Genomic DNA, 12,773 nt, shown 5'->3' with positions numbered 1-12,773 from the left:
AAACAAGTCAAACAGTTGAATGTAGCCATTGACTGCCATAGTAGGAAAAAAATACTATGAAAATCGATGGTTACCGTCAACTGTCTGGTTACCAACATTCTTCAAAATATCATCTTTTGTGTTCAACAGAAGAAAGAAACTCATACAGGTTTGGAACAACAGGAGGGCGAGTTTATGACAGAATTTACATTTTTGTGTGAACTGTTCCTTTAACAGGTTGGTCTCAAACTTTGCATACATGGAAGCACACACTGAAATTGTCAGAGCAAAATATTTGATAATCTCAGGGATTCTATTCACAAAAATATGTCAATTTTGAAACAAAATGGTTATATCATAATTTGGGAGAATTCCACTGAGTTTAATATCATACAAGCTGTTTAAGCGATCAGCTATTTTCTGCTCGCGCTTCATACGTATAATGTCTGATAGTTCATTCATCAACCCGATGCATCAGCATCCAGAAAAATAATTATTTTGACACATAGCAGACCTAAAATGTCCTTAAAATAAGCTGATAATTATCGACAGAATGTTGAGCTACAAAATAAATAATCTGTTCTTAAAATATCGGCGATGACACAAAAAAAACTCCACAGACATCGAACACGGCTTAAGACGCATTGTTTTACCTTAACTGGTGTTGACCTGATTGTCGCTTGTGCAGATTGTTGTTCCTGAACCGAATGATAGAATCAGCAGGTGTATTTGCGCCGAAATAAACTCTGAGACGAAAAGCCACGTCCGGTATTTCTTTGAGCAAAATTATAAAACGTAGTGTCAATAAAATCATTCATTTCAGTATTTATCATGTTATAAATTAAAATTTGAGTATTGTATCTCAAATCCATGGTTTAATATATCATTTACAGCCATAAAGACACATTACCTATTTTTGTAATTTTTATGGCTATGACTACTTTGACGCTCTTAATCTCATAATTAGATTATGTGACTTTAGCCGGGATTTCACAGATGGGGTCAACATTTTGTTAATTTTTTTAAGCATTATTTTTGTGTATAATTAATCACTACCCAGGTAAATTTGAGTTTAGTTTGAGCAAACTCTGTTTTTTCAGGCTCAATAAGGAGGGTCAGTTTTTACCGGTATTCATCACCATAGCAACTTACGCTACACAGCTAACCTGCTGCAGAACAGGTTTTATTGGGTTACAGATCGCAAACTGATGCTGAACCAATCAGCTGTGAGTGACATCTCTGACCCAATAAAGTCACTCCTCCTAATCATTCGCTTCAAATTAAAGCGCCCTTCACTGGGAAATGTATGTATTTAATGTATTTAGATTTATATGTTATGATTTTATATATCATACCTACATATTATAAGAGTTTATTTGAGAGATCAGGCAATATTTTATCTTTTGAGCAGCAAATTAAAATGAGTTATTGAGTGTCTTTACTTTTCTTTACATAATGTATCTCTATGCAGTGCATGACGCTAAGAACCTAAAAAGAAATACAGCTTGCAGAAGTGTTCGTAAGGCGATTCTAACACTTTAAAGACACATTTATTGTGTGACAAAATGATATTGTAGACTATGTAATGCAGTGAGGCAGGGATAAGGGCTTTATTTAGCAAAAGCAAACATACAAGCCAAAATACAACAAAAGCCTCTCACTGTGGAGGGAAAAGATGAACATAAACTGACAGAAAACGACAGTGACCCAGTGAGAAACAGGACCAGGAAAAACAAACTGGATACGCTCAGCACAAAACACAACAAACAATTTCACAAAGGACTCAGACACGAGGAGAACTTATATAGGGGAAACATAATAAGACACGTGACATGGCTGAAGAGCTGATGGGAGTAATTGCCGATGTCATGGCAACATCAAGAGGAAGTGAAACACACGGAAGCAAGCAGACGTGACACATAGACGAGACCGACAGACAGTCAGACCTGACTGTGACATTGCTTGCTTTTTTTTTTTGGTAAAATTTGGTAATTTTGGAAATACTTCATAATTCAATCATTCATGCTCCCTGTACTGACAGATTGAGTTACCCAAGGAAAATGCATTCACATGTGATTGATTAAACACATCAGCCTTTGTGTAACATGCTTTTCGTATGTATCAAAGATGATTAGCGATTGTTTTGTGGTGGTAATAATGGACCTCTGCTCATGTACTGATCAGGACACTGTGGCTGGATGGATTGAACAAAACGGCATCATTTCATCACAGCGGATGTGGAGAGACTTTATAATAAAACGGTAAATCATTTACACTTCCTGCTATCACACACTCTCTTCCTACACAGTGTTTTATTAGTGTGCATCATGTCCAGGTGTTTTTCCATCATTCACAATAGTACTTTAATGACTACATAATGACTATACGAGCAACTTTTCATTCTGTGCATGACAGCACACCTTAATAAACGAGTTGAGACTGAACGCACAACACACATCATTAAATCACAATGACATTTTCTAACCTCAAATACATTTTTGTGCAAAGTTAGAGCACAGGTCACATTCAAAGCAATAGTCATTTTTTAGGCAATCACCTGTGCCAAAGCTTGACTCACTAACTGTATGTTGTTAAGATAAAAGCACCTGCCAAACACATAAATGTAATTGTAAATGAATTCACAGAAGATGAATCATCAAAAAATTATTTAATTTGTATTTGTTATCTTTTTAATACAATGGCAGTGGATAGTGACTCGCTTGAAAACTTAAAAAGTATCGTGAAAGTGGTCATCTGGCTTGTGTGTCATATTCCAAGTCTTCTGATGTCATTCAAAAGGTATTGGTGTCATTACCAAAATGTCATTCATTTTTCAGTGCAAATCTTGACGTCTGTTATGAGAGAAGCTCGTTCACAATGGCTTGTTTTCCGCCAAAAAGAAAATCCTTTTAAGTTTCACAGAAATAAGAAAGTCATAATGTTTTGGATCAACATGAAGGTAAGTGATGATCAGTTTTGGGTGAACTGTTTCATTAATACAGAAAGGAAGCATGTGAATGTGAAACAACATTAAATAAATGTTCCCTTACCTCATTCACAAACACCCAGTGACTGTCTTTGGATGCCAGGTTAGTCTCCACAGCCTATAGAGAGAGGAAAAGAGAATAACTCAATGTGAGCTGTTGGTGGCCAGAATGAGCGAGCTGTCTGGCATTACAGAGAAGAGTTCAAACTGCAAAAACACCCAGATGGACAAAATAAAGAACATTTCCTGACTTTTATAAGACTAATATTGTGCACTGTTGTCCTGTGAATTGACCTTTTGCTAATTAAATCAACAGCAAAAGTCATGTTTTTAACACAGGGCTTAGTGAAATAACGGCTCTCTCTCATAATAAGTGAGCTTAGAACTTTTAAACCCAATGAAATGACTTGTATTTCTCTTTTTCTTTACTGTGTTGACATACACTGTGCGATATGGACAAAAATCTTATCCCACTATTTATTTCATTTCGTTCGATATTGATATTTATCACGATATAAGTTTCTTACCATTAATGGGGAAGGAAATGCATTCCACATGTTGTTAGACCTCAAGAATAAATAAAAACATAACTTGATTATTTGCAAGTAAACTCCACAGGGTAAGCTACCTTTTTATTTGACCTTCAAAAAGTACATTTGCCAATTTCATCATATTCAGCTGATGTTTCACTTTCTCTGTTCCACTGTGGTGATACCATGAGCTTGACATTCAAGAACCAGCTGAAAACACATCTGTTCCGCGAGCACTTAACCAATCCACACTAATTGCACTTACTATTGAACGTAGTTTACAAAACTAAATAAAAAAACTTTCGTCTGTGATAGCACCTATACTACTCCATCCACCTTGAGAGCTTGGCAACACAACACTGTAGATGTTGTTGAACTTTGTATGACAAATTGCTTGTATGTTCCTCATTTGTAAGTCGCTTTGCTAAATGACAATGTTAATGTAAACGTTTGACTCCACTGATAGACTTTCTTGTGATGCTCCACACTCCAGCACAGTAGGTGGCAGGAATGCACCATAAGCTAAATGTTCAACCACCAATAAAAATCATAAGAAGAAGAAATACTTTCTTTCATGTGTCAAAAATTAGCAAACCTAACAGCTTCATGTGCTAACAGTACATGAATAAACATCAATGGTGTTGATGTCAGAGTTATTGTTGTGTTCAGTCGATAGCTGTATTGAATTGTCAGTGCTGTCTTGTTCGATGCACAACAATATCATATTAGCCGGCTAGCTAGGTGCTAGCTACCAGCAACCTAGCCTCATTACTGGTTTATATAATAACTGTGCTATGTAGCTGCTAGCCTGCTAATACTTCCTAACAGGCTGATTTAATGACTGCGATTCAGTTAGTTGTGTGTATAACTTTGCCAAACTGCTTGTGTTTCTAGTAACACACACCTGATCTGATCATCTATGTAGAAGATAAGCTAAACATTACTCAAAGGTTCATCATTGATATTGAGGATTTCCAGGAATGTACCATATTAATTTCCCACTCTGTATACAATACACAAAATTCAGTCTTTTATTAAATTTGTCACAGATTAAACATGGTGTTCTACTGCTGTAATTATTCACAATTAGTGTCAGCAGAGAACCTCATCCAGCATAAGAAATCATGTAATTGTAGCTTTAAGACTAACTACGTCTCAAAGGCGCTTCATTCCATTCGACCCCCATCCATATGGGTCAAATCATTATTCCTAACAACTTCCATGTCACAACTCCATAATTGGAAATTCCAATATATTACCAAAGGCCACGAGATTTCAATTTGAAAGAGATGGGCAGAAGGTGTTCTATCTGTTCATGTAGGTGAAAGCTATTCACAGCCATTAACTACGAATATGAAAAGGCACACTTGATCTCACTTCAGTCAAACAGACTTTTTGCCAGCCATGGTATGGACGGATTTGGATTTAGAAGAAAAGATGGACAGACAGACAGAGCCCATGTCATTTGCAAAGAATACCAGTACGAATGATAAAACTGGAAATACGACAAACTTGTGAGGACCCCTGAAAATGAAACATGGTGCGGATGCTAGTGCTACCGTTAACGTGAAAGAGACCCCCTAACGTGCTTTGACCAAACTTTTCCCACTTCAAAACATTTTATATTATTTCTTTTTCTGCAATATTTTTTTATCAACTGAAGAAACTTATTTTGTTGTAGATGTCCCAATGTGGATACTGGATTTGCACTTTTAAGAGAGCTCAATACATTTAAAAGTATATTTTTGGATGCATTTTTGAGTTAATAGAAATGTAATCTGTAGAGCTGGACTAAAAGCTTGCTAAAAGATTATACATATAGAACACATTACAGCATTACCGTACAAATACTGGCCTATTGCAGTATACTGTAGGTAACGAATAATGTAGTTGGTTGCTATTGTAAAATAAACCCAGACAGGGTGGATCAGGGTCTTGTATCACCCTGAAGGGGCTTAATTGCATTAATGACCGACTGACTGTTTATTATCCCACTTATTACACAGCTACATGTCAAATAAATACATAAATGGACATGAAATATTGATTTGCATTGAAATAATGTTATAATGTGAGAAGAAAGAAATCATGGAGTCTCCAGAAACAACTGAATTCCACCTTTGTTTTGTATCAGAGTTTTGCTGGTGTTCATTTAACGAAAATGACCATCTGACTGCTCATTATCTTTATCTTTTATTACAAGACTACTTGCCAAATAAGTGGACATGAAACAGTGATTTGAGTTTGAATTATTTTATTATCTTACTTACAGACATTGCAGAGTGACATGAGAAGTAGAAAAGATGACTCGCTATATGAGCTGTTGTTTTTCAGAAATATTGCTAGATGGCATGACTGACCAATCAGAATTGAGTATTCTAGAGCGCTGTGTAATAATAAAGCCATGCAAAAGAGCAATTTCAGTATGAGTAATGGGTGTTACACAAAGCGGAGTGAAACATGATCACACAGGAAATCCATTCTGCCAAATTATTGACAAGTACCATCCCCTATCCCAACTATTCAAGCATGATGATTCCCTCTAGCTCTAATGCTAGCACACTGCAAATATAACCTCAGAGACATGGGTTCTGGTCCCGCAGGAATCTGGAAGTATTAGTGTTCACCTATTTAATGATGAAAGGCTGCATTTTTGTTCTGAAATAAATGTTTTCCTACTGATGGTTAGGTTTAGGGTTGGGGTTTGGGTTAAGGGCTATAGTTAATAAAATATGTTTCCCTCTTTACATACTTTAAAACCAGGGCTTGACATGATCAATCGCTTACCCACCAAATGCGTGTAGAAATCGGCAGTGGCGGGAATCTCTTATTAGCCACTTTGATGGAAGAACACTGAGAAACCTGCGGAGGGCAAGAACTAAAGCCAGCAACTCCAGGCAGTTGATGTGCCAACGCAGTCGGGCCCTGTCCAGGAACCGGTGGCTGCGTGCCCGTTGACACAGCTCCGCTCCAACCCAGTTTGGAGGCTTCTGTGGTGACCACGACGCATCTGGACACCTGTTGCAGGGGAACTCCTGTCCGCAGAAAGCTGAGGTCTGTCCAGGGGTTGAGTAGTTGACGGCAGAGAGGGCTGAAAAACACAAGGTATGTGTCGTGGGACCATGCCCATCTCGGGCATAGCTTGCTCTTTTCCCAGTTGACCCAAAGCCCTAACCGGCTGAGGTGCCTTTTCCCTCTGGGCACACAGTGACTCTCAAGAATGAGCTAGAATCAGCCAGTTATCGAGGTAATTGAGTATGCGGATGCCCGCTTCACTTATTGGGGCAAGGGTTGGTGACAGAGGAGGAGGTTCTGTGGAGGTGTCCTGGGGTCTGCACGTGATACAGATACTGGCGTGGAGGCGAGAGGTCTGCTTCCAAGATGCCGTTTATTCTTTGACTGTATCTGATTGGTGCCAGGCCGCCGTGAGAACGCTGTGTGTGTGTGCACCAGCTAGGTGACCCAACGAATGAGGAAATTGCTCTTTTATTGAAAATGTTGGTGCCGCAGCCCGAGAAGGGTGCAGCAAAGAAAAAGTAGGAAATCCCGCTGTAGAGGGTAGTGAGAGTGGACGAGCAAGGAGATCGTATTCGGGCAGTTAAAGTTGTCCTCCACGATTTTGTCAGCTCATCATGCACTTCTGGGAAGAAGGGTTAGTGTTAGGCTCTCAGATGCAGTGGCGACGTCATCATCCAGCCCGGGGATCCGAAGGAGACATCAGACTGGCTGTGGGGAGAGCCGGTCTCATCTCAGACCGGACGGAAGCATATGAGCGTGCTGGGGGGGCAGGTAGTTCGTGGGGTATTACCCAGCAAAGCCGTGCCCGCTGAACTCACCAAATCGCCTCCATCGCCAGCCAGGTCGACCTCCATCCTGTGGGAGGAAGGCGTGATGCTGGGGGTGGCTGGAGTTGAGTTTCCTTTCAGAAAGGAAAGCCGCGACCGCAACGTTGCCATGGTCAAGTTCTTGCAGTGAGAACAAGTACCATCCACAAACACTGGCTTGGTGTGATCGCGACCCAGACACACGAACCAGCGCCTATCTCTGTCAGAGGCAGAGAGATATCTGCCACACCCAGGAACTACACACAGGCTTTAAAAAGACGTTCAACAGCAAAAGTGTTATTCTTTTAGAGAAAATCATACTCTTTTAGAGGATTTATGCTCTTTTAGAAGTGCTGTTGAAGAGCCCAGGGGCGTAGACTGCATGGCCATGCAGAGAAAAGAAAGCCACTGGTAATGCGCCGTAGGGTCCAACAGCACTGCAGAGGTGAGTGGAACAGTCGTGAACTCCAGCTCGCTGGACAAACAACTGCTCAGCTCCAAAGAAAAACTCTGACTAAACAGATGCACGATTCCCTCCTTTTATACCCTTATGTCCGTGGGAGGGACATGCAAATTCTGTTCGCCAATTCTCATTGGCCTTTTCTCAAGGCTCAGAGGCAACTGAGGCTCTCAAGAGAGACCCCTAGTGTCACTTCACCAACACAACTTCGAGTGAGTGACAGAAGGGGAACCAAATTTTATAGGAGATTTTAAGCTCAAAGGTCAGGAAAGCTAATTGAAGAAAATTATGCAATTGCTACTAATTTTAATAGTTTTTTTTTATTAATTCTGTTAATGAATTAGGAGAAGAATTTGCAAAAAGAGATACATATTCTTCCAATTGATGATGTGGGTCAAGGTTTTAATCTAACTATGACTAATGAAATGCAAGTTAACAAAGTTATTAGTTAAATAAATGTAGAGATGCTCATCAATTTGACACTATGTTTGTAAAAACTCATAAAGATATTTTAATCCCATTCTGTCATTTCAATATAGAGTTTTTCCTACTGAATGGAAACAAGCCATTGTCACTCCTATTTTTAAATCTGGAGATCATTATTTAGTTAGTAATTATAGACCCATAAGTATACTGCCAGTACTCTCAAAGATTGCAGAGAAAATATTTTTTGAACAACTGATATCCTATCTTAATACAGTTTAATTTGGTTTACATTGTATGCAGTTTGGTTTCAGAGTAAATTATTCTACTGAAACAGCTACTTCACATTTAACTCTTTCCCCGCCAAACACGGAATTTTCCGGGTTTTATGAAAAAACACTTCCCCGCCAAACACAGAATTTTACGGGTATCCGTGTTTTAGGTGGTATACGGTAAGGAAGACCCGCACGCATGTTTTGAAAGAGTACGCAACTCTTTGATCAAAGAAACAGACTGCGATCGTCTCAAACGTGAAGTGGAACACCATACTAATACTAAAGCACTTGTTTGATAAAAATGCCTTTTTATCAGCTTTTTGTCCGAAATGTTGTTTTTGACAAAACCTACCTCAGTTCAAGTGGCAATAAAAAAAGAACAAATGAAGATAAATTAAAATCGTTTTTTTTTTTTTGCCTAAAAGCAGAGGCTCAGATCTTTATTTTGATATATAGCATCTTCATATATTCATGGAAGAAAATATTCTGCGGGCCATTAAAATTTAGCGAAAATCGTCAAAAACCCTGGCGGTGGCTGGCAACTTTTTTTAAAAACGCTGGCGGGGAAAGAGTTAAGTCAAGTCAAGTGGTTTTTATTGTCGTTTCAACCATATACAGTTAGTACAGTACACAGCAAAACGAGACAACGTTCCTCCAGGACCATGGTGCTACATAAAAACAACAAAGGACCAACACAGGACCACATGAGACAACACAACGAAATAAAATACCTATATAAAAAAACCTACATATACCTATATAAAGTGCACGTGCAAACATGTGCAAAAAGTACAGGACAGTACAACAAATTTCTGACAATGAACAGGACAATAGACAGTGCAGCTCGACCAGTACTCAGTAGTGCAAAAAGATGACAGTTTCTAAAAATGTAAACATAACATACTATGAGATAGTGTTCTATGCACATAGCAGTTATTGAGGTAGCAGACAGTTATAAAGTGACAGTAATTAAAGTGCAACTCAGGACACGTGTGTGTCAAACCAGTCTCTGAGTATTGAGGAGTCTGATGGCTTGGGGGAAGAAGCTGTTACACAGTCTGGCCGTGAGGGCCCGAATGCTTCGGTACCTCTTGCCAGACGGGAGGAGGGTAAAGAGTTTGTGTGTGGGGTCGTCCACAATGCTGGTTGCTTTATGGATACAGTGTTTTTTGTAAATGTCTTTGATGGAGGGAAGAGAGACCCCAATGATCTTCTCAGCTGTCCTCACTATCCTCTGCAGGGCTTTGCGGTCCGAAACGGTGCAAGTCCCAAACCAGGCAGTGATGCAGCTGCTCAGGATGCTCTCAATAGTCCCTCTATAGAATGTAGTGAGGATGGGGGTTGGGAGATGTGCTTTCCTCAGCCTTCGAAGAAAGTAGAGACGCTGATGGGCTTTCTTGGTGATAGAGCTGGTGTTGAGGGACCAGGTGAGGTTCTCCGCCAAGTGAACACCAAGGAATTTGGTGCTTTTGACGATCTCCACAGAGGAGCCGTCGATGTTCAGCGGAGTGTGTTCACCTTGTGCTCTCCTAAAGTCAACAACCATCTCTTTTGTTTTGTCGACATTCAGGGACAGGTTGTTGGCTCTACACCAGTTCGTCAGCCGCTGCACCTCCTCTCTGTATGCTGACTTGTCATTCTTGCTGATGAGACCCACCACGGTCGTGTCATCGGCGAACTTGATGATGTGATTCGAGCTGTGCATTGCTGCACAGTCGTGAGTCAGCAGAGTGAACAGCAGTGGACTGAGCACACAGCCCTGGGGGGCCCCAGTGCTCAGTGTGGTGGTGGTGGAGATGCTGTTCCCAATCCGGACTGACTGAGGTCTCCCAGTCAGGAAGTCCAGGATCCAGTTGCAGAGGGAGGTGTCCAGGCCCAGCAGGTTCAGCTTTCCAATCAGGTGCTGGGGAATGATTGTGTTGAATGCTGAGCTGAAATCTATGAACAGCATTCGAACGTATGAGTCCTTATTGTCTAGGTGGGTGAGGGCCAGATGGAGGGTTGTGGTGATGGCATCGTCCGTTGAACGGTTTGAACGATCACGCAAACTGCAGTGGGTCTAGTGAGGGGGCAGCTGGGTCTTAATCTGCCTCATGACGAGCCTCTCGAAGCACTTCATGATGATGGGTGTAAGTGCGACGGGACCGGTAGTCGTTGAGGCAGGACACTGAAGACTTCTTTGGCATGGGGATGATGGTGGTGGCCTTGAAGCACGTTGGAACGACGGCGCTGCTCAGAGAGATGTTGAAGATGTTGGTAAGAACATCTGCTAGCTGGTCTGCACATCCTCTGAGCACTCTGCCAGGAATGTTGTCTGGTCCAGCAGCCTTCCGTGGGTTGACTCTACGTAGAGTTTTCCTCACATCTGCCGTGGTAAGACAGAGCACCTGGTCGTTGGGAGGAGGGGTGGACTTCCTCGCCATCACGTCATTCTGCACTTCAAACCGAGCGTAGAAGTCGTTCAGCGCATCTGGAAGGGAGGCATCTTTGTCACAGGCAACTGATGTTGTCCTGTAGTTGGTGATGGCCTGGATGCCCTGCCACATCGCCGCGTGTCACCGCTGTCCTGGAAGTGACTGTGGATTCTCTGGGCGTGGCGCTTTGCCTCTCTGATTGCCCGTGACAGTTTGGCCCTAGCTGTTCTTAGGGCTGCCTTATCGCCTGCTCTGAAGGCGGAGTCTCGGACCTCAGCAGCGTGTGCACCTCCGCAGTCATCCACGGCTTCTGGTTGGAGCGTGTGGTGATGGTCTTGGAGAAAGTGACATCATCAATGCACTTGCTGATGTAGCTGGTCACTGATGCTGTGTATTCCTCCAAGTTGGTAGAATCGCCATATGTTGCAGCCTCCTGAACATGTGCCAGTCAGTACACTCAAAACAGTCCTGAAGAGCAGAGATGGCTCCTGCTGGCCAGCTTTTCACCTGCTTCTGAAGCGGTTTTGTGCGTCTGACGAGCCGGTCTGTATGCTGGAATTAACATAACAGAGATGTGGTCTGAGTAGCCGAGGTGGGGCGGGGCTCCGCCGTGCAGCGCCTGGGATGTTTGTGTAAACAAGATCAAGCCGTTCAGCCCTCTCGTTGCAAAGTCCACATACTGATGGAATTTAGGGAGCACTGTCTTGAGATTTGCATGGTTGAAATCTCCGCGACAATAAACAGTCCGTCGGGGTGAGCGTTCTGCAGTTCGCTCATAGCCCCATACAGTTCACAGAGCTTCCTTAGCGTTAGCGCTGGGGAATGTAAACTCCGGTTATGCAAACAGTGGTGAATTCCCGTGGTAGATAAAAAGGTCTGCATCTAACAGTCACAAGCTCCAACAGCGATGAACAGTAACTAGAGACTAGCATAGAGTTCTTGCACCATTCCGTGTTGATGTAAACACACAAGCCACCACCGCAAGTCTTACCGCAGAGAGCTGTATTTCTGTCGGCACGAAGCGAGGCGAGCCCGTCTAGCTGAATGGCGGCATCCGAACTCTGTCACTGAGCCACGTCTCCGTGAAAACAAAGACGCAGCAGTCTCTAAACTCACGCTGCGTAGCCTGCTGGAGTCGGATATAGTCCAGTTTATTGTCCAGGGAGCAAACATTTGAGAGCAGGATAGACGGGAGAGCCGGCCGGCTAGGGTTTGTTTTTAGCCTAGCATGGACCCCGCCCTCTTTCCGCGCTTCGCTTCTCGCACACCGCTTACGACGTCCTCTCCCCTGGCCACCGGCATCAGGCGACGCCGAGGGCTGGAGGCCTGGTCTCCGCAGCAAGCCGAGTACGCGTAGCGCCTCCTGCAGGTCATCATGCAGCTTGGCTTTTGCATGAGTCTTATATTTCAGTAGTGTCTGGCGATGGTAGACACGAACACCGGTTGCTCCGATGTCCATGTGTTGCAAAAGTCGGGCTTTTTTAACAAAAATAGCACCATTGTGGATCCGGAGTGGCCACTGCGTGCTACCACGCCGCCATTACGTTTTTACACGTAACAGAGCAAATAAAATCTAGACTTGACATAGGAGGATTAGTTGGTTCTATATTTTTAGATTTGCATAAAGCCTTTTGTTAATCATGAAGATATTTCTAAACTGTCTAAGTTTCAGCTTTCATCTGGAGCTTTAGCATGGATATACTCTTATTTATCAAATAGAGAACAATGTGTAAAAATTAAAGGAGTTCTGTCCAGTAACTTACATTATACAATGGGTGTACCCCAAGGATCTGTGTTAGGTCCTTTAATATTTAGTCTGTATATTAATGATCTCCCGAAACAGTGTGAAGTTATACAAGTGAAAATGTATGCTGATGATACT

At 42.1% G+C, this 12,773-nt stretch overlaps 1 protein-coding gene across 1 annotated transcript in view; it reads right to left on the bottom strand.

Annotated features, from left to right (window-relative positions):
• Positions 1-12,773, bottom strand: part of grid1b (glutamate receptor, ionotropic, delta 1b) — a 711,417-nt gene that overhangs the window by 155,716 nt on the left and 542,928 nt on the right. The window contains exon 5 of the mRNA XM_052102777.1: positions 3,030-3,083. Coding sequence (XP_051958737.1) covers positions 3,030-3,083 — 54 coding nt within the window. The remainder of the gene's footprint in view (positions 1-3,029; positions 3,084-12,773) is intronic.

The sequence above is a fragment of the Xyrauchen texanus genome, chromosome 33 (genome assembly GCF_025860055.1).
Source record: "Xyrauchen texanus isolate HMW12.3.18 chromosome 33, RBS_HiC_50CHRs, whole genome shotgun sequence".
NCBI lineage: Eukaryota > Metazoa > Chordata > Actinopteri > Cypriniformes > Catostomidae > Xyrauchen > Xyrauchen texanus.
Note: the sequence above shows the minus strand (reverse complement) of the source record. Positions and strands in the feature narration are given on the sequence as shown.